General features: G+C 32.4%; 2 protein-coding genes across 2 annotated transcripts; one reads left to right on the top strand and one right to left on the bottom strand.

Annotated features, from left to right (window-relative positions):
• Positions 1-6,333: 6,333 nt before the first annotated feature.
• Positions 6,334-6,957, bottom strand: LOC127115291 (uncharacterized). The gene has a single exon (XM_051046871.1). It carries the CDS (start codon positions 6,955-6,957, stop codon positions 6,334-6,336), a length of 624 nt encoding a protein of 207 aa, XP_050902828.1.
• An 807-nt stretch (positions 6,958-7,764) lies between these two features.
• LOC127115290 (uncharacterized) lies at positions 7,765-8,250 on the top strand. Its single transcript, XM_051046870.1, has one exon. The coding sequence runs from the start codon at positions 7,765-7,767 to the stop codon at positions 8,248-8,250; it is 486 nt and encodes a 161-aa protein (XP_050902827.1).
• The last annotated feature ends 10,735 nt before the right edge of the window (positions 8,251-18,985 follow it).

Raw genomic sequence — 18,985 nt, 5'->3', positions numbered from 1 at the left:
CTTTTCAGAAGCGCTTTATAAGCTGGAAATGCACATGGACTTATAACAGCGCTTTATTAAAAGCGCCCTCTAAGGGTAACCTTAGAGGGCGCTTTCTAAAAAGCGCCATGTATTGTTGTCCCTCTATCTCCTCCTTATTTTTTCGCTTCACCTTAGAGGGCGCTTTATTACAAAAGCGCCCTCTAAAGTGCGCTGTCTATTGCTCCTTATTTTTTCGCTTCACTTTAGAGAGCGCTTTTGTAATAAAGCGCCCTCTAAGGTGCGCTGTCTATTCCAATTTTTGGCGTAGTTAACAATATATAAAGGGAATACTTTCTTTTGGTGTAGCCTATTTTTCTACCATTTTTACCCTTATTTTATTGTGTAATTTACCTAATAACTTCCAATAAAACCACTATTACTAACTTCCACGTAACTTCCTACTAATAACTTCCTCATGCTGTAATTTTTAAAAATTATATTTAAATAAAAAATATCACTTATATTTTCAATGATGTGCATTAAAAAAATAAACAGACGGGCGCGTGAGTGCCCGTCTGGACGCTAGTATATTTAAAAGAAATATTTAAAAATATTATTTTTATTAAAAACGTGATTCTAAATACTTTTTAAGAATATCAAAGTTCTTAATTAAAAAAAAATAGTTTCTTCTTATTTTCAAATAAATATCACTTTTTTATTTAAATTAAATTATATTCAATTAACTTAAAATAAATGATGAAATTGTTACATTTTTAAATAGATTGCGATATGAAACTACAATATGTATAAAAAAATAATAATAATATCAAGATAATTTAATTGTGATTAGAAAAATATAATAATGATAATAAATAATGAGTACAAAATAATTTATTTGTGATTAGAAAAAAAAAAATATATATATATATATATATATATATATATATATATATATATATATATATATATATATATATATATATATATGAACAAATATTTCTTTCTCTCATGTGACTAAGCAATTCCATATATTAAAAAATATGTTTTCTTAAATAAGAAGATATTGATTTTTTATTAAGAATCATAAATTTCTTTAAAAATATTTAGAATCACGTTTTATTCAAATTAAATATTTTTTAACTATTTCTTCTAAATATATGAAATTGATTAGTTATTTGAGAGAAAAAAAAACCCTTTATTAAATATAGATATTATTTTGATTAGGCAGTATATATAAATATATGATTATGAAATAGATTGCTCAAAAATAATATTTTATTAATTACTCAATACATGAGATATTTATATATGAAATTATTTAATCACGTGAGAAAAGACAATATTTTGTAAAATAGCCTCTCTTTTTTATAGCCATCATATTTAAAATCTAAAATCAAAATTTTCGGTCCATGCAAATTGAAGTGTTTATTTTATTTTCTTCTTAAAATAATTCCTAAAAATTCTTTTGATTTTTAGTTTTTAAATTTAAAATAGATAGAAAAATTGGAAGAAAAATGTGCAAAAAATCTGCGAATTTTCATGTAGATTTTAATTTTAAGATATAAAATCAAACGAAATTCATCATTTAAGAATTTTATAATAAAAATATTTAATTTATGAAAATCAAATGATTATTTAAGTCTAATTATTATTACTTATTAATGTAATTTGAGTATTTTTGGGTAGCTATTATTTAGCCAAACGTGTAGGTTAGATATTTGCTAGAAAATAACAAATTTATTTAATTATTATTATTAATTAAAAAGATTTGATTTGCTATTTTTTAGTAAAATAGGTTAATTTGGTTGGTTATATTTTGGGTTTTGAAAGTATTGAATTTATTTAATTATTATTATTTATTAGAAAGATTTGATTTGTTATATTTTTCTGTGCGGGTGTTTTCTTAAAATGTCAATAAATTAATTTATTTAAATTATGTGGCTTGCTATTTATTTATTTTTGGATTGAAAAGGTGGAGAGTTGGTTATTTTATTTATTTATTATTTGGGGTTAAAAAAGAGGGAGGGGATACAAAACCTAATATTTAGTCTTTAAATAGTGAGGGAATCCATATTCCATGAACGGTGAACGTGAGATGGCGAAGATGAAAAGAAAGAAGATGATGTCTCAGAAATCTCTGTTCCTCCTAGCTATGATGAAGATGATGTCTCAGAAATCTCTGTTCCTCCTAGCTATGATGAAGATGAATACTTTTATTAGATCCTCAAAATCAGTTGCTATAAGAAAGAAGAAGAGAATTTGTGTGAAATCTTTTCAACAGCAACAACAATTGTTTTCAGGTACGAATTCAATCATAATTGCAGAACCTGAGTTTTACTTACCCGATGACTGCTGGAACCATGTCTTCGCATTCCTTATCAACGCCAAAGACAAGAAGAAAAGTAATTTTAAATCTCTATCTCTCGTCTCAAAGCACTTCCTAGCCATCACCAACCGTGTCATATTCTCTATGACAACTTTGTTTTCTCCCTCTTTTCTTCCATACATTCCCCAACCTTAATTCCCTTCACCTCTTGTTTGGCTGCTCCCAGTTGCTTTGGCTCTCCGTCACAGACCAACATTGAAATCTTTATCTATTTTTGGATTTGAGCTAAAGGATGCCAACTATGTTACTTCACATTATATTGATTCCTTTCGTGAGTTTCAAGGGTTTGAATTCTCTTAAGTTTCGGTATTCTCAAATATCTGATTATTATGCTTTACTTTATTGCAAGAGAATTATTGGAAATAAATCTTTTTTTTTTGTGTTTAGGGAAAGTGTATAAGAATATTAAAGGCTTGAAAAGGAATTTGATAGGTAGGAGAATTATTTATGGAAGAGAGAATTTTGTATTTTTGTTTGATGCAAAAGTGTAAGATTACATGTACTCTAAGGAGAACTCTAGACACACTAATTCTAGAGAGTTCTCAACTCTAGATATTGAAAGAGTATTCTAAAAAATATTACAATCTTAAGAAATATCTATATACTCCAAATACTACAAGACTTTTCTAGAAACATTACCCAAAATAAACTAAGCTCAAATAACTAAGCCCAAAATCAAATAATAAAATTATGCTCAAATCAAGTTTTAATATTCCAATATCCCCTCTTAAACTTGATTTGTGACTTCAAGCATATTCCTTAGCTTCACGAAAGTTTCCAATTTTAGTGGTTTGGTGAAAATGTCGGCAGCTTAATCTCTAGACATCACATACTTCAACTCCACCTTCTTCTTCGCGATGCATTCTCTTATGAAGTGGTAACGAGTGTCGATGTGCTTACTTCTTTCATGAAATACAGGATTCTTTGCCAAAGCAAGTGTTGATTTATTGTCAAACACATATTTCAACAGGATCTTCTTGTGGCATTTTTAATTCTTTCAACAAATTCCTTAGCCAAACTGCATGACAAACACATGATGTGCCCGCAACATACTCAACTTCACAAGTTAACAGTGTGCCGATAGATTGCTTCTTGGACATCCAAGTGAAAGCAGTACCTCCCATAAAGAACACAAAATCAGTAGTGCTCTTTCTATCATCCAAGTCTCCAGTCTAATCACTATCACTATAGCCAATAATCTCATAATTGTTAGAAGAGTAATAGTGCAAGCCAAAGTTTGTTGTACTTTTGATGTATCGAAGGATTCTTTTTGTCTCCTTGAAGTGAGTTGTTGTTGGAGCTTCCATGTAGCGACTTACAACTCCTACATCATAGAGAATATTTGGCCTTGTACTTATCAAGTAACGCAGACTTCCGACCAAACTTTTGTAAAGAGTTGGATCAACAATCTCTCCATTTTCATGCTTACTCAACTTGCTGCCACATTCCATCAGGGTGCCAACTGGATTGGCATCACCCATCTTGAACTTCTTAAGAACTTATTTGGAATAACCTTCTTGGATGATAAAAATTCTTTTGTCTTCTTGCTTTACTTCGATGCCGAGATAATATGCCATGAGCCCCATATCTGTCATCTCAAATTCATTTGACATGTCTTTCTTGAACTCTTCGAACATGCTTAAATTGTTCCCTGTGAAGATCAAGTCATAAACATATAAGCACACAATCAAAAATATCTACATTCTACACTTTAATATAGAGTGCATGCTCACATGAACACTTGATAAAGTTATTGTCTTGAAATTACTTGTCGATTCGAACATTCTAAGCTCTCGGTGCTTGCTTGAGTCCGTACAATGCCTTCTTCAACTTCAAGACTTTTTCTTCTTGCCCTTTTACTTCATAGCCCTGTGGTTGCTCGATATAAATTTCTTCTTCGAGAAAACCATTCAAGAAGGCCGACTTCACATCCATTTGATAGATCTTCCATTCATTTTGGGTTGCCAAAGAAATGATCAGTCTAATAGTTTCAAGACGAGCAACGAGGGCAAATACCTCATCGTAGTCAATTCCTTGTCTTTGACTATAGCCTTTCGCCACCAATCTTGCTTTGTATCTCTCCACATCTCCTTTTGTATTCTTCTTCGCCTTGTACACCCATCTTACTCTGATTGCTTTGTGTCCTTGTGAAAGTGTAGTAAGTTCCCATGTATCATTCTTCGTGATTGACTTAATTTCTTCTTCCATGGCGTCTCTCCACTTTACGTTTTCAACTGCTTCTTGATAGCTTGGAGGCTCGCAATTACCCAAAAGGCAAAAAAGGCTAATGTCATTTATGTTTTCGGTTACCTCACAAAGCTCTTCAATACTCCTTAGTCGTGGTGTCCTCTCACCTGAGCTTATTTCATTCAACCTTGGTGGCGGTGAGGCCGGTGGTGTAATATTTTCCTCTATCATTGGTTATTCCATTTCGTCTTCTTCTTCAAAGTAAGGAAGAAAATCGTACATGTCTTCTTGAACACTCAAATCCCAACAATCTTCTTCTTCGAACTCCACGTCATGACTTATGACGATCTTTCCACTATTTGGATTATAGAGCTCGTACCCTTTGGAGCTTGAGTCATAATCGACAAATACATACTTCTCACTTTTATCATCGAGCTTTGTTCTCCTTTCATCAGGAACGTGAGTATAGGCAATGCTTCCAAACACTTTGAGGTGAGAGATCCCAGGTTTCCTTCCACTCCATGCTTCTTGTGGTGTCTTCTCATGCACGCTTCTTTTTGGGGAACAGTTTGTCAGATAAACCGCACATGCCACTACTTCGGCCCAAAACTCTCTCGGCATCTTCTTGCTCTTAAGCATGCTTCACACAATGTTAAGTATGGTCCGATTCTTTCTCTCTGCTACTCCATTTTGTTGTGGTGATCTTGACACTGTTAGTGGGCGGAGGATTTTATGATCTTCACAATATTTGTGGAACTAATTTGAAATGAACTCTCCTCCTCGGTCAGATCTCATGGCCTTAATGGAAAGACCACTTTCTTTCTCCACAAGGGCTTTGAACTTCTTAAAGTTTTCAAACACTTCTGACTTTTCCTTCAAGAAATAAATCCGTGTTTTCTAGAATAATCATCAATAAAGAGGAGAAAGTATTTACTCTTATCAAAAGATTTTGGATTGATTGATCCACAGACATCAGTGTGTATGAGCTCTAGCGGTTTTATCGCTCTTGATGTTGATTCCTTTGAAAATATTTTCCTGAATTGCTTCCCAACTAGACATCCTTCACATAGTTGGTCTGGGTAGTTTATACTAGGCAAGCCTCTCACCATTTCCTTCTTTGAAAAACATTTTAGACTATTGAAGTTGAGATGTCTGAATCGTAGATGTCATAGCCATGAAGAGTCGGTATAGCAAGTCTTGAGACACTTTGCAACATCATTTTGAATGTTCAAGAGGGACATTCTATTATTTGACATTGGCATCTTAGCAATCAAGTTATGTCTACAATCTCTTAAGAAAAGACTATGTTCTTTCAAGTGGATGTCATAGCCTTTCTCTAATAATTGTCCCACGCTCAAAATATTATTCTTCATGTTAGGAACATAATAGACATTGGATATGAATTGATGAATCTCATTCTTTAAGCGTATAACAATTTTATCTTTGCCTTTGACCGGTATCTTTGAGTCATCTCCAAATGAGACATTGCCAGTTGTCGCTTCATTGATCTCTACGAACATGTTTCGATCGCCGCACATGTGATTGCTTGCGTCGGTGTCGAGGTACCATTTGTTTCTTTTCTCTTCAACTTGGTTTTGGCACGCGAGCAACAAAGTTTCTTCTTCTCCGTCTTTTTCTTCTACAATGTTAGATTTCTCCACAACTTTCTTCGAGAATCTACACTCAGATGCATAGTGACCGATCTTGTTGCAGTTGAAGCACTTGATTTGTGATTTGTCACACCTCGACCATGAATTTCCTCTTCCACAATCTCCTGTTGCTTGTGGATTCCAACTTCTTTATCCATTGTTAGAGTAGTTGTTGTAACCGCCTCTTCCTTCTCCTCCATGTCCTCGTCCACACCCACGGTCTTGGCCACAACCTCGTCCTCTTTGGATCTTGTAATTCGCATAATTTGCTTCCTTTACGTTTAAATGTAGTAGTTGCTCCATAGCCTCCTTTTGTTTAATTTTTCTCTTTTGTTTTTCTTCGTATGCTTGTAAGGAACTCGTGACTTGCTCAATAGTCATGGTCTTTAAATCCTTGTTTTCTTCAATGTTGGTAACAATGAAGTCAAAACTTGGATTTAAAATGCGAAGTATTTTCTCCATGACTTTCACCTCATCATCATCTTCGCCATTTCTTTTAAGTTGATTGACTACGGCCAATACTCGAGAAAAATAATCAGAAATTGACTCGGACTCTTCTATAAATAAACGTTCAAAATCATCTCTAAGAGTTTGAAGATGGATCTTTTTCACCTGTTCCAATCCTTTGTTGTAAGTTTTAAGTTTGTCCCATGCTTCTTTGATCGTCGTTGCGTTGGAGATTTTCTCAAATGTATCTTCATCCACCGATTGATAAATAAGGAAGAGAGATTTCTTGTCTCTCTTTCTTGACTCCTTCAATGTCTCCTTACACATTGGCTTAGCGATGCTTCATCTTGCTCCTTGAAGTCTTTCTCAATGATATCCCACACATCTTGAGCTCCTAGTAGCGCCTTCATCTTGATACTCCAATTGTCATAGTTGTTCTTTGTGAGCATCGGCATTTGGAAAGGAAAACCTCCATTCGCCATTTTTGTAGGACCTTGAAGCTATGATGCCACTTTGTTGGAAATAAACTCTTTTTGTGTTTAGGGAAAGTGTTTGGGAATATTAGAGGCTTGAATAGAAACTTGATAGGTAGGAGAATCATTTATGGAAGAGAGAACTTTGTATTTTTGCTTGATGCAAAAGTGTAAGATTACATCTCTATTTATAGTACTCTAAGAGAACTCTAGACACACTAATTCTAGAGAGTTCTCAACTCTAGATATTCAAAGAGTATTCTAGAAAATATTACAATCTTAAGAAATATCTAGATACTCTAAATACTACAAGACTTTTCTAGAGACATTACCCAAAATAAACTAAGCCCAAAATCAAATAATAAGATTAGGCTCAAATCAAATTTAATATTTCAACAGAAAATGTCTTCCTCTCAAGAGTTTTGTTCTTGAAAATTGCATCGGCTATAGTTATCAAGGAATTTATGGTTTATTATCTAAGTGTAGTGGGATAAAATGTTTGGGTATTCAAGGTGATGAGTTTCTAAATAATCATCATGTTTTTCAGTTGTCTTTGCTTCTTCCTGATTTGGTGTCCGTAAACCTTAGCCAATGTTACGAGCTATGAGAATCGGTTTTGTTTGCACTCATTAAGAACTGTCATTCACTTGTTGAGATTACAATGAGACAAATATATTATATTGATGTTTTCCCAATGGAAAATAAGGTAGAAAATTATGATATTTTGAAAGATTTTGATGACAACCCTCAATTAAAGATTCTACATTTTGCTTACACTTCATTTATAAACGACGGGACCCTCATATTGTTTGCTTCTGTTTTCCCTAATTTGCAGCTTCTCGATTTAAGTTTTTGCTATGGTATATCTAAAAAAGGTATTTCTCAAGTTGTAAGTAGATGTTGTAAGCTTAGAAATTTGGATTTGACTTTATGTAATAATTTGAGAGGACTTAAAATGAACTTTGTAGTTTCAGAGTTAGAGGTGTTGGACTTATCTCATATAAATGTTGATGATAAAACACTTTATGAGATCTCAAAGAGTTGTCGTGGGCTTTTACAATTAGTGTTAATGGAGTGTGAGTATGTCACGAAAAAGGGAATTAAGTTTGTGGTTGAAAATTGCACACAATGTCGTGTAATAAAGTGAATGTTGATGTTGTTGTCTCAATTCTTTAATCAAGGCCATCATTAAAAAAATCGTTCCACCTCATTTTTGTTCAGTGACATAAAAAGAAGAATCTTTTCGTTAGAGTTGTCATTTGTTAGTTATGAATGTATTATTTGTTGGAGTTTTGATTCTTAAATATTAAATGTTTTTTGTTTTTAAATTTGTTTCTAATGATCATTTTGTCAAATAATCATCTAAATATTGTTAGTTTTTTATATGAAGTTTTAAATTTTGATGTTTTTCTTTCCTCTAACTTGAATTATATTAATTTTCTTATATGCAAAAGATTTTTATTACGTAGTGGCAAGTTATCATAAACCTTTTAGATATAAAAAATCTAGTAGCAAGTAACAAAATACACACAAATAGTTACTAGAACTTTAAAGGAAAAAATTTACACAAAACATAGATTGGACCATACTACAGATTTTAGATAGTGACATAGTGATATGAAATTTAGAATGAAGTGACTCGATTATTGGTGTTTTTTACTTCGGAAGATTGAGTGATACTTAAAGCATTGTTGCAAGCAGAAAATGGACAAAGAATTGTTGATTTTTTACATATTACAACGGGTTGAAATGATCATTAGTGAAACACTTGGACTCTATCCTCTAGCTCTAATGTTAATGAGGCAAACCAATGAAATTGTGATGCTAGGGAGCATGGAAGTTCCACCAAAGACTCAACTCAACTTTACAAGTATGTAGCCACAACTTTGAATAATGTAAAATATATAAAACTTTTTTTTTCACAATTCACTTTCGGTTATTTAATAAATAAATAAAAGAAAAACTATAAATTAAAGATTTATTCTAAAATCTCAAAAAAATATATTTTAACCTTGCATAGTAATGTTGTATCTTATAGGGCAATTAATGTCAATTTTAAAAGGATCATTTTGTCACCTAAAAAAAGATAGTAGCACAGTTTATTTTATTTTTTTTGTCTTCTATTTATGTATAATCTTTGGTATATATATATATATATATATATATATATATATATATATATATATATATATATATATATATATATATATATATATATATATATATATATATATATATATATATATATATATATATATATATATAATTCTAAATTTGTGTACCTCATATTTGTGTATTTCAAGTGTGTGAGTCCTTCTATTGATTTTAAATTCATAAAGGGTTTTTTTTATGTTCTGAAATTCAAATTAGATAATCTTTTCAATTACACTGACAACAGAAGGATGGTTAAGATCGAGTTCTGTTCACCATCAATTGATAATGAAAGGGATATTATGTTCAATAAATTTGAGCTAAAAATGAATAGATATTTAAATGTTATGTGGACCACATATCACCAATATGAAATAAAGGGTATGATCAAGGTGGATGCTATAGTTGCGAGATATGTCGACAATATTATTATGATGTTGAAACGTCCTGAATCATCTAGTAGTATTTAAGTTTTGTTCATGTTATTTTATTGTTAAGTTATGTTAAGCAATGTTCATGTTAAGTTATGTTCATCCTACAATAAAGTAATTATAATTTTCATCTAATGCAATATTAAGATAAATTGTCAATAATATACGAATAATTCATTAGAAACCCAAAATAATATTAGCGACCAAAAACAATGAACAAACTAATGAAATTTATGTTGGTCTTCCACATGCAATGTTATCTGGGGTAACCCTGAATAGACATCACCATATGGGTTTACCAAACCTATTGGGTTATATGAAAAAAAAATGATATCATATGCACCTCTGTTGATCAGTGATACCAGGTGGAGGCGGTGGCACGTCATTTGAAGGTCCTCCATCATGTAAATGTCCATCATCATTTGCAGGTTGAACATGTGGTATGATGTGAGGTTGTGATACACTAAATAACCATTCAGACACTGCTTAGGAAAAGACACCTTTAGTGCACTCTCTATAATAGAATGGCACGGTGGATAATCTTATACTTAAGCCATCTATCAATTCCCTCATATGGCACAATAAGAATTGGTGTATGAATGCCCTGAATATTCCCAAACTTGTACAGACACCTCTTAGGTAAATATCTAACCCCAAAACTCTCACATCGTAGATTACCCAAGAAAGGGCAGTATCATCTAACTTTATATGCACTCTATAGTCTGCATAAGGTGTCCATATAACATCGTCGATGGTCAAAGCATCCATCCTTCTGTTGTATTCCAAAAGACCACCTGAATGAGAATGTATGAACCTTCATCTTGTGACCTGTGGAGAGCCATCAGTGACAAGACCACGATCACACATGTGACATATGGATGAGAAATGCTTATATATCCAACACTACATAATAAACAAAAAAAAATAGATATACAAAATGTCTTTGATAAATAAGAACTAAATAAATAAAACATAATAAATATAAGTTCATTTTTTGGTATGAATATTTATTATGTTTTATTTATTTAGTTCTTATTTATCAAAGACATTTTGTAAATGTAATTTTTGTTTATTGTGTAGTGTTGGATATACAAACATTTTTTATCAACCAAGGATATGTATTTGGCATTGATGTATACATAAGATTTATCTGCTAAGGTAATACATGATGCAAACTTGTATACTATAACATCTACCTCATACATAGAGTGATATGTCGGTGACTAATACATATCCTGGAGAAATATAGACGAAAATGAGAACCCATGTTAGTCTTGAACTCATCCAAGATCACCCCCTATGTAATGCCCAAGTATGTCTCAACATTCATACAAGCAATCTTTTGGTTCATGACAATAGCGCATGAATAAGTTACTTTCAAAGAGGAATGGAAGAGGTTGGAGACATCATACGAGGTAATCGTCATCTTACCAAATGGAAGATGAAAGGAGGGTGTATCTTTATGCTATTGCTTAATAAAAGCAGACATCAATAGAGCATCGAGCATGGTGAGCGAAAAATCTACCAACTGTAACAGACCAGCATCAACAACTATCATCTTGACCTCATCAGGCATATTCGCTTCAGTGAATTTCTTCAACTTTGATCTAAAGGTGGACACCTTCAAAGGAGTAGGGTCCTGTAACAAAATAAAGCATAAATAATTAGTTATATCCAACTAACCAGTAAGAAATAAAAACAAATTAAAATACAATATTTATACATCTTCCTATCATAATCTAAATGCGACATGATTGACATACCCAATGAGCAAGGTACGGTTATTGAGCCCTTTAGAGAACCCTCTATTTGTGTGAACAGACTCCTACATAGCAACCTTAGTCAGCACCTCTGTATCAGCTAGTGCGTGAACCTTCATATCATCTTGAGGAGGAATCTCCATATCATCTTGAGTTGTTGACTAAACATCATCAGCAACAACAACATCTGACTCAACATCATGACCTTTGGCTTGTCCATATGTACCTCATCTATGTTTGAGAGTACAGGGTCAGCAAGACTGCTAAATCCTTTTACAATGAGAACCAGTGGGGGGCTACTCTACCCTCCCTAGTATGAAATTACTCTATATGATATTTGCCTCCTCAACCAGAACTCTTTACAACTATTATACATGTTATGTCACTCAACCTATGAATAATATTGTTGTCTCCTCCTCTTATCCTCACTACTGACAAAAAAAAGAACCAAAAAATTGACCTACTGTAATTTTAAAAATTTCTGATCACGCCCCTTGCATATACCGGAAATTATAAAAAAAATTGGTATGCATATATGCATTTTTACCTGCAATTTTTAAAATGTTGATATAAATACATACATATATACCACATATTTATAAATTTCCTATAAAAAAGTAACCAAAATTTTGGATTTGACAAGACATTTCTAAATTGTCTGTAGAAATCCATAATTTTGATACCGACAATTTCAAAAATTCAGTAAGAGTGTATGGTTTTCACTAAATATCTAGTATACTTTCAAAATTGCCGATAAAAATGCGTAAATTTTATGAAAAAAAAGGCACTTACATGTAACTATCCAATAAAAACTACAAATCTATGGTAGAAATCTAAGCTTTTTGAAAAACTCCGAAAAATGATATTTTCAATTGTGAAAATTGTATTTTTTTTACTAAGAGGGTATTATAGTCAAATTAGGGAATATGTGGGGGTGTCAAGTCCAGTGGAGATAGTGCCAGGTAGATTCATCCGCGATGGGTTATAAGCTATTGTGAAGGAAGGACCGGTTGGTTTCCTTTGATGGGATTTTCTCTTTGCACCCCTCTTTTAGCTTGCAAATCTTCAAGTTGGTGCCTTGGATTTTTCTTCACCAACTTTACAATTAAATATGTCACCTCTTGCTAAGATTAGAGAGTCGTTGTCTTTGTTGGTTACATTTTTGCCATCTAAGTTGGTTCCTTTTTTTAGCTCTCTTCCAGCCTCTTCTAGTTTGCTTGTAATGTGAATACTGCTTGTTGGAACAAAATTGGTGTATACCATATCCTTGAGTTTTGATGATAACAAAGTATTTTTAGAACAATTAGGTATACTAACATGTGTTAAAGTATGAAGGTACAAAGATCAATATGCTGATTGAAAATCAGTTTTGAAACTACATTGAACGTTGAAAGATAGGCTCTCTAAGAGGCAGATTCTGAAGGACAGATTTTTAAGGTGATCAGAGTTTGAGGTCTTCAGACACTGAACAAGCCAGCCTCTGAAGAGTCAAAGTCTAAAGTCATCAGAAGCCAAGACTCAGACTATGAAGAACCATAACTTGAACCTAGTTAAAGCTTAAGAACCAATGATGTCTTGACATATCGCTGTCAGACTCTGAGGTCAATTTATTTTGTTCTAGTCACGTGATATCTCAGCAGAAAGTTGCAGAAGCCTGATCATTTGTAATTGATCATTCTTTTGTAGCAAAGGAAATTCAAATGAGCTTACAACGACATTATCCATTTGAGGAAGCTTTGCAACAGATTTGTTTATGCTTCTCTACAACATCTCTCTTGTGCTTGAAGATTTCTCCAACGACTCTTTCATGAAACTCTATAAAAGGAGCTGAAGATTTGGAGAAACATAGAACGCCGAGCCTTGACAAGAAAAGAGAAGTTACTTTGTCAAAACAAAAAAGCACAAGCTAGCTTAGAACTTCTTACCATTTCACATTATTAGAAGTTCTTAACTCTTAGAGTTTTCTGTGTTGTAATATGTTTACACCTCTGATTGAATATCAAGTGTAACTATCACTCTATCACTATTATTTTTTTGTTGGATAGATTGTTAAAAGTCTTTTGCCTGCATGTTTGAGCATTTGTGAAGTCTCTTACTTGTGTGCTTAAGAATTGGTGAAAGTATCTTGTTTGTATGCTTGAGCATTTGTAAAGTCTCTTGCTTGTGTGCTTAAGCATTCAGAAGTCTCTTTCTTGTGTGCTTGAGCATTGAAGTTCCTTACTTGTGTGTTTTGGAATTGGAAGTCTCTTTCTTGTGTGCTTGAGTAAATTGTAATCAGATTCGGTTATAGTGAGAATCTCTTGGAAGTGCAAGGGGACTGGACTACTCCTTATTTGTAGGAGGAACCAGGATAAATTGCTTGTGTGTTGTCTTGCTCTATTGTTTACTTCTTCTTTAGTTTATTCCGCTGCTATCCATCAGATTCTGATATTCACTTGTATCAAGATTTAATATTATTGTATTGATTATTAGGATGAGAGATCATTTAGTAATCAATACGGTAATATTCACAATATCGCTTTAGATATAAATGGTATTAAGAGGATACGTGATAATAGAGATTGATAAACGTGTTCACATGCTAGATTAAGAAAATACATAAGAAAAAGGTTAATGAAATCCAATATTGACATATTTCTCTAATTTTTAATTTCTCAAAAGAATTTACCGTTGTTACAAACTGGTGCAATCATTACTTTCAGAAACCAAAACTCTTGTTACCCTTTCCTTAAAACTATATTTATTGCTGAATGGCGATTATGTCGCACTAATTCCTGTGGAGACGATACAAAAATATTTACCCTTGATTGAAAACCACTCAGAAAAGGTTTTTAACATTGGCCCTTCTGAAGAGAAAAGATCATTCATATTCTTCTTTTGAGCTTCCTTCGGACTTTTCTTCTTTAGTGATCTGTTGTCGCACACAGGTCAAAAACGAGTTTAAAAGTGTAGTAAAACGGAAGCGACACTCGAATATCATATCACAAGGACTCTTGAATGTTATAACCAAACGAATAGAAAGAAGGGGTTTTTAAGGTTCAAAACTTAAATTGAAGATGATTAAAGGTAAAGACAAAATTGATAAATAAGCTAATTTATTGTATCGATTTCCGACTTATCATTGATTCTTATAATTTCAATTCCCTAGCGAATTCAATCCCATTCAATTACAATACCCACTGACAAGCACAAATTGGTATTATATGATGTATGTTCCTAATTTCCGAATTAAGCAAACGGATTTAAGCAGACGCGAATTAAGCAAACACGACTTAATCAAACACGATAACGAAAAAGCTACACTAACGTGATTATAGTTAAGAATCATACAAACAATCAAATTTAATCAACTCTATCCTATAAGAAACAATCGAATTAAGCAAACGAAAGTAATCGAATTAAGCAAACGAGTTTATAGGAAGAATTAAAAAGAGATTGAAATTAAACTGAAATTAATAAAAACCTCAAAGTGGAATTCGAATACAACAAATCAGCTCTTTGGGAATTAGCTCTCCATGGAATCTTCTAAGCAATATTGTATCATCAAAATTCAGAATTAGGATTACTATAGTAGTGAAAGACCTAATATAATAAAAGGCAAATTCAGGCCCTTATAGGATTTGGCCCGAAAATTACAAAAATTGGCTCAAACTAACTATTTTAATTAAGTCTGAAACTTCAACGAATTATTCGACCCTTCTCATTCTGAATCTTCTTTTGACTTCAACATGAAATTTGTAGTTCTTTCTCTTATCTTTCCAACGCATATTAGAACATGTCAATCTGACTCCTATAGCCTAAGTTATGATCTACATAGTGATAAGGTATCAAATAACTATTTCTGCTGAAAATAAAATACGAAAATAAATTAAAGACAAAAATAAACTTAAATATTAAAACACACTAAAATATTAAAAATAATATAATAACTATAGATTTGTCTAAGTATAATAGTAGAAGAAAGTGCATCAAAATGCACTGATCAAATTCCTCCACACTTGAACTTTTGCACTCCGAGCAAAATTATAAATTCAAAACTTAAAATAGAAAGAAAAAAACCAGAACAAACAAAACATGCAATTCCAAAGTTTATCAAGATACAAGGTACAAGCAGAATTCTAAGTCTAAGCTTCAAGAAAATGGTGTTAGTGAGAAACTTCTTGTGACATTCAAAGAAGATAGAAAAACAGATTATCAAATAGTACATCCAAAAGTAATAAGATCCTCAGAGGATAAATTTCACTCAACTCTCAAGTGTTCAGGTTAACTGTTTACACTCAAAGCACATCATGAAAGTTAGTACTACCATAAGCTTGAAAAGACTCTAACATCCACAATTAAAATACATGCACACAAAGATCAAAATGACTTTTATTTGGTTGTAACGTGGCCAAGGTAAGGGTGAGATAAATCCTAAGGGGTACTAGGCTAAAATTCAAAGAGACAAAAGAGACTTGAAAGAAACCGCGGGATTTGAATTTACAAAATATTTCAGTCACTTCAACAACTCTATATTAACTGTTTTCGTTCATATTTTTTTTCTCCTTTCTCTTTTTTTTCTTCTTCTTTTTTTTTTCTTTTTCATAAGGAGTATGTATTGATATGTATACATCCTTCTATTTTTTTCATTCATTTTTTTTTCTTTTCTATTTTTCTTTTCTTTTTCTACCAACTTCTGAAATATTGCAAACATAATTATTCAACCCCACACAACTCCAAACAAGACTCTTTCAACCCTTTGAATAAGGTGACATAACATTGTTTTTCACTTCTCGGTTTGTAATGAGTTTTAAACAAAAAAAGGATAATAGGCTCAAGGGGGTTTTAAACAAGGGATGATATTATTTCAGGGTTGGCTTTTTGGCTAACTGGTTAAAAAACAAAAAACAAAACTGCATTTATCATATCAGTGTGCACAAGTAAACAACGGCATCAACAAGAGTCAATTCAAGTTCTAGAGACTAACAGACATGAGTGAACCACACAAGTAAGAAAGAGATGGATTTTTGTATGTTATCCATATAAGGCTTAAAATCTCACGAGGTTAATTGATCTACCACAAATGATGTACAATTTAGAGTTTAGTCATTCCTATCATATTAAAAATGCACAATAAATTTTTCACATCACACCACAAGACTTTAGTCAAGAGAACTAAGAAAAATACTCAAAATTGTAACTCATAAATCAAAGGAAAAAAACATGCAAATTTTTTTTAATTTAGCAACTAAAAATCAAAAACAGAGAAAAACTGAAAAACAAAATAAACAAAACAAAACAAATAAATGGTTATCTCTCCCACACTTAAAACATACATTGTCCTCAATGAAATACCATAAATATAAAATAAGAGTGGGAGAAAGGAAAGAACACACCCGAGGAGTCAAGGCGGATAAGTGATTGCATAAGCAGCCTTTCCCAAAGAGAGTTCTTCTACAGTCTCTCCTTCCAAAGTCGGGTTCTCATGTAGTAGCTTTGGGTAGTGTCCATTGACCTTGAAATTTTGATTAGTGCATTCGCCTTGTATTCCAGGATCAAAGAAGAATCTATGATAAGTAAAAGTGTTGAATGGGCGCGTGAAAGTGATCTCCTTTTTCACAATATCAAGAATCAAAGGATTACGGGGCTGCCTCACTATTTTTATTTTATCTTTAAGTGAGATCCTATGAATACATATGGAATGGCTAATATCACGAGTGTCAGTCAAGGTCCATCCAATTCCCTTCTTACGTTTTTGCTTAAGTTGAAGCTTTGATGAATAATATGAATCATCGGGAAGTGGTTTAGGCTCTACATAATGTGGTTGTTCAATGGATGGTATGTTTGGGGCAGCCGAAATGTCAAGAGTTTCAGCTACATAAACAACTTCTTTAACACTGTCACCCTGTAAGGCAGCATCAATCTCAGTACAAACAGTACAAAGGTTAGTGTTAGTACAATCATCACAGGAGTAAATATCATCTAAATCAAATAAAGTTGGAAAATCAGCTGAAAACAAATCAGAATAAGTTTCATCAACAACTTCAGAAACCAACTCTATTTGACAAACAGAATGCTTTTCCTCGTCAATCTTCTTATTTTTCAGTACTCCTTGTGGGAAAGGGATTGGTGATACATATTTTTCAACCTTAACAACAATAGAAGGTTCAGGTTTATTTTCAAGTGTTACACTAACAATGTTTTTATTTTTTTCTGGGGCTGGTTCTGCAACTTTTTTGGATCTCAAGGAAATTTCACTCACATTAGAGCCTTTTGGATTAACTATTGTTTGAGCATGTAGTTGGTTTGACCATTGAGCTTGTTGCATGGCATTCATTGAAGTGGCAAGCTGTCCAATTTGTGTTTGTAAAGTTTGAATACTAGAATTTGTTCGTTGTTGAAACTGAAGATTATTTACAGCTATTTTCTTGACAAGATCCTCAAGTGAAGGTTCAGAAGGTGAAGAGGTGGTTACTTGTGGAGGGTTATATGGTGGTGGTGGTGGAATGGGTAGCATCAATTGTTTCACTAAAGAGGTAAGTTCATCGATTCTGGTTTCTAGAGCTTTGTTGGAAGAAGAAATCTGAATCTCATTCACACCTTTTGCTTGGACCAAAAAATTATCCCTTGTTGTGAACTGTTGGGAGTTAAGTGACATCTTCTCAATCAAGGATTTGGCAGCAGCTGGAGTCTTATCAATACACAAATCATTATAATCAACATCAGGGGCAACAAGTTCTCTCAGAGTTCTTTGATCAGCCATGTTAAACTCAATAGAAAAGAAAAAAAATCAACAAACAATGAGAAAACACAACTAATTCAGCAATGCAACAACAAATAAAAAAATACTGATAATGTCCCTATTAAAAAAACAATTGAAATACGAAAAAAAAAACTATTAAAATAAAAGGAAAAAAATACAAAAACACGAAAATTAATCTAATAACGTCAATTAAGAATTTTGAGAATTTTTGCGGAATTTTCTGAAACTATCAAAACAGAAAATAAATCATAAAAAATAGAAAAATAAGGAATTTCGGATTTTTAGAACGGTTCCCACTATTTAGTCCCTAAATAAAGATTTTTAATCCTTGATTTTTTCCTAATGAATCGACAAAAAATTCGAATAATCTGAGACGATTTTTTTTTAAAACTGATTTTTTTTATCCTAAAACACAAAAAGACCAAAACGCAAGAAAGTTAGGGAAAAAAAATGCTAAAATATAACACCTAAAACTATAATAATGATTAGACTATACTAATGATTAAGATCTACAAGAGTCACCGGCAACGGCGCCAATTTGATCGGCTGTCGCACACGGGTCAAAAACGAGTTTAAAAGTGTAGTAAAACGGAAGCGACACTCGAATATCGTATCACAAGGACTCTTGAATGTTATAACCAAACGAATAGAAATAAGGGGTTTTTAAGGTTCAAAACTTAAATCGAAGATGATTAAAGGTAAAGACAAAATTGATAAATAAGCTAATTTATTGTATCGATTTCCGACTTATCATTGATTCTTATAATTTCAATTCCCTAGCGGATTCAATCTCATTCG

This window comes from Lathyrus oleraceus, chromosome 1 (genome assembly GCF_024323335.1).
Source record: "Lathyrus oleraceus cultivar Zhongwan6 chromosome 1, CAAS_Psat_ZW6_1.0, whole genome shotgun sequence".
Lineage (NCBI taxonomy): Eukaryota > Viridiplantae > Streptophyta > Magnoliopsida > Fabales > Fabaceae > Lathyrus > Lathyrus oleraceus.
The sequence above is the reverse complement of the archived record's forward strand: the minus strand, read 5'-3'. Positions and strand labels throughout refer to the sequence as shown.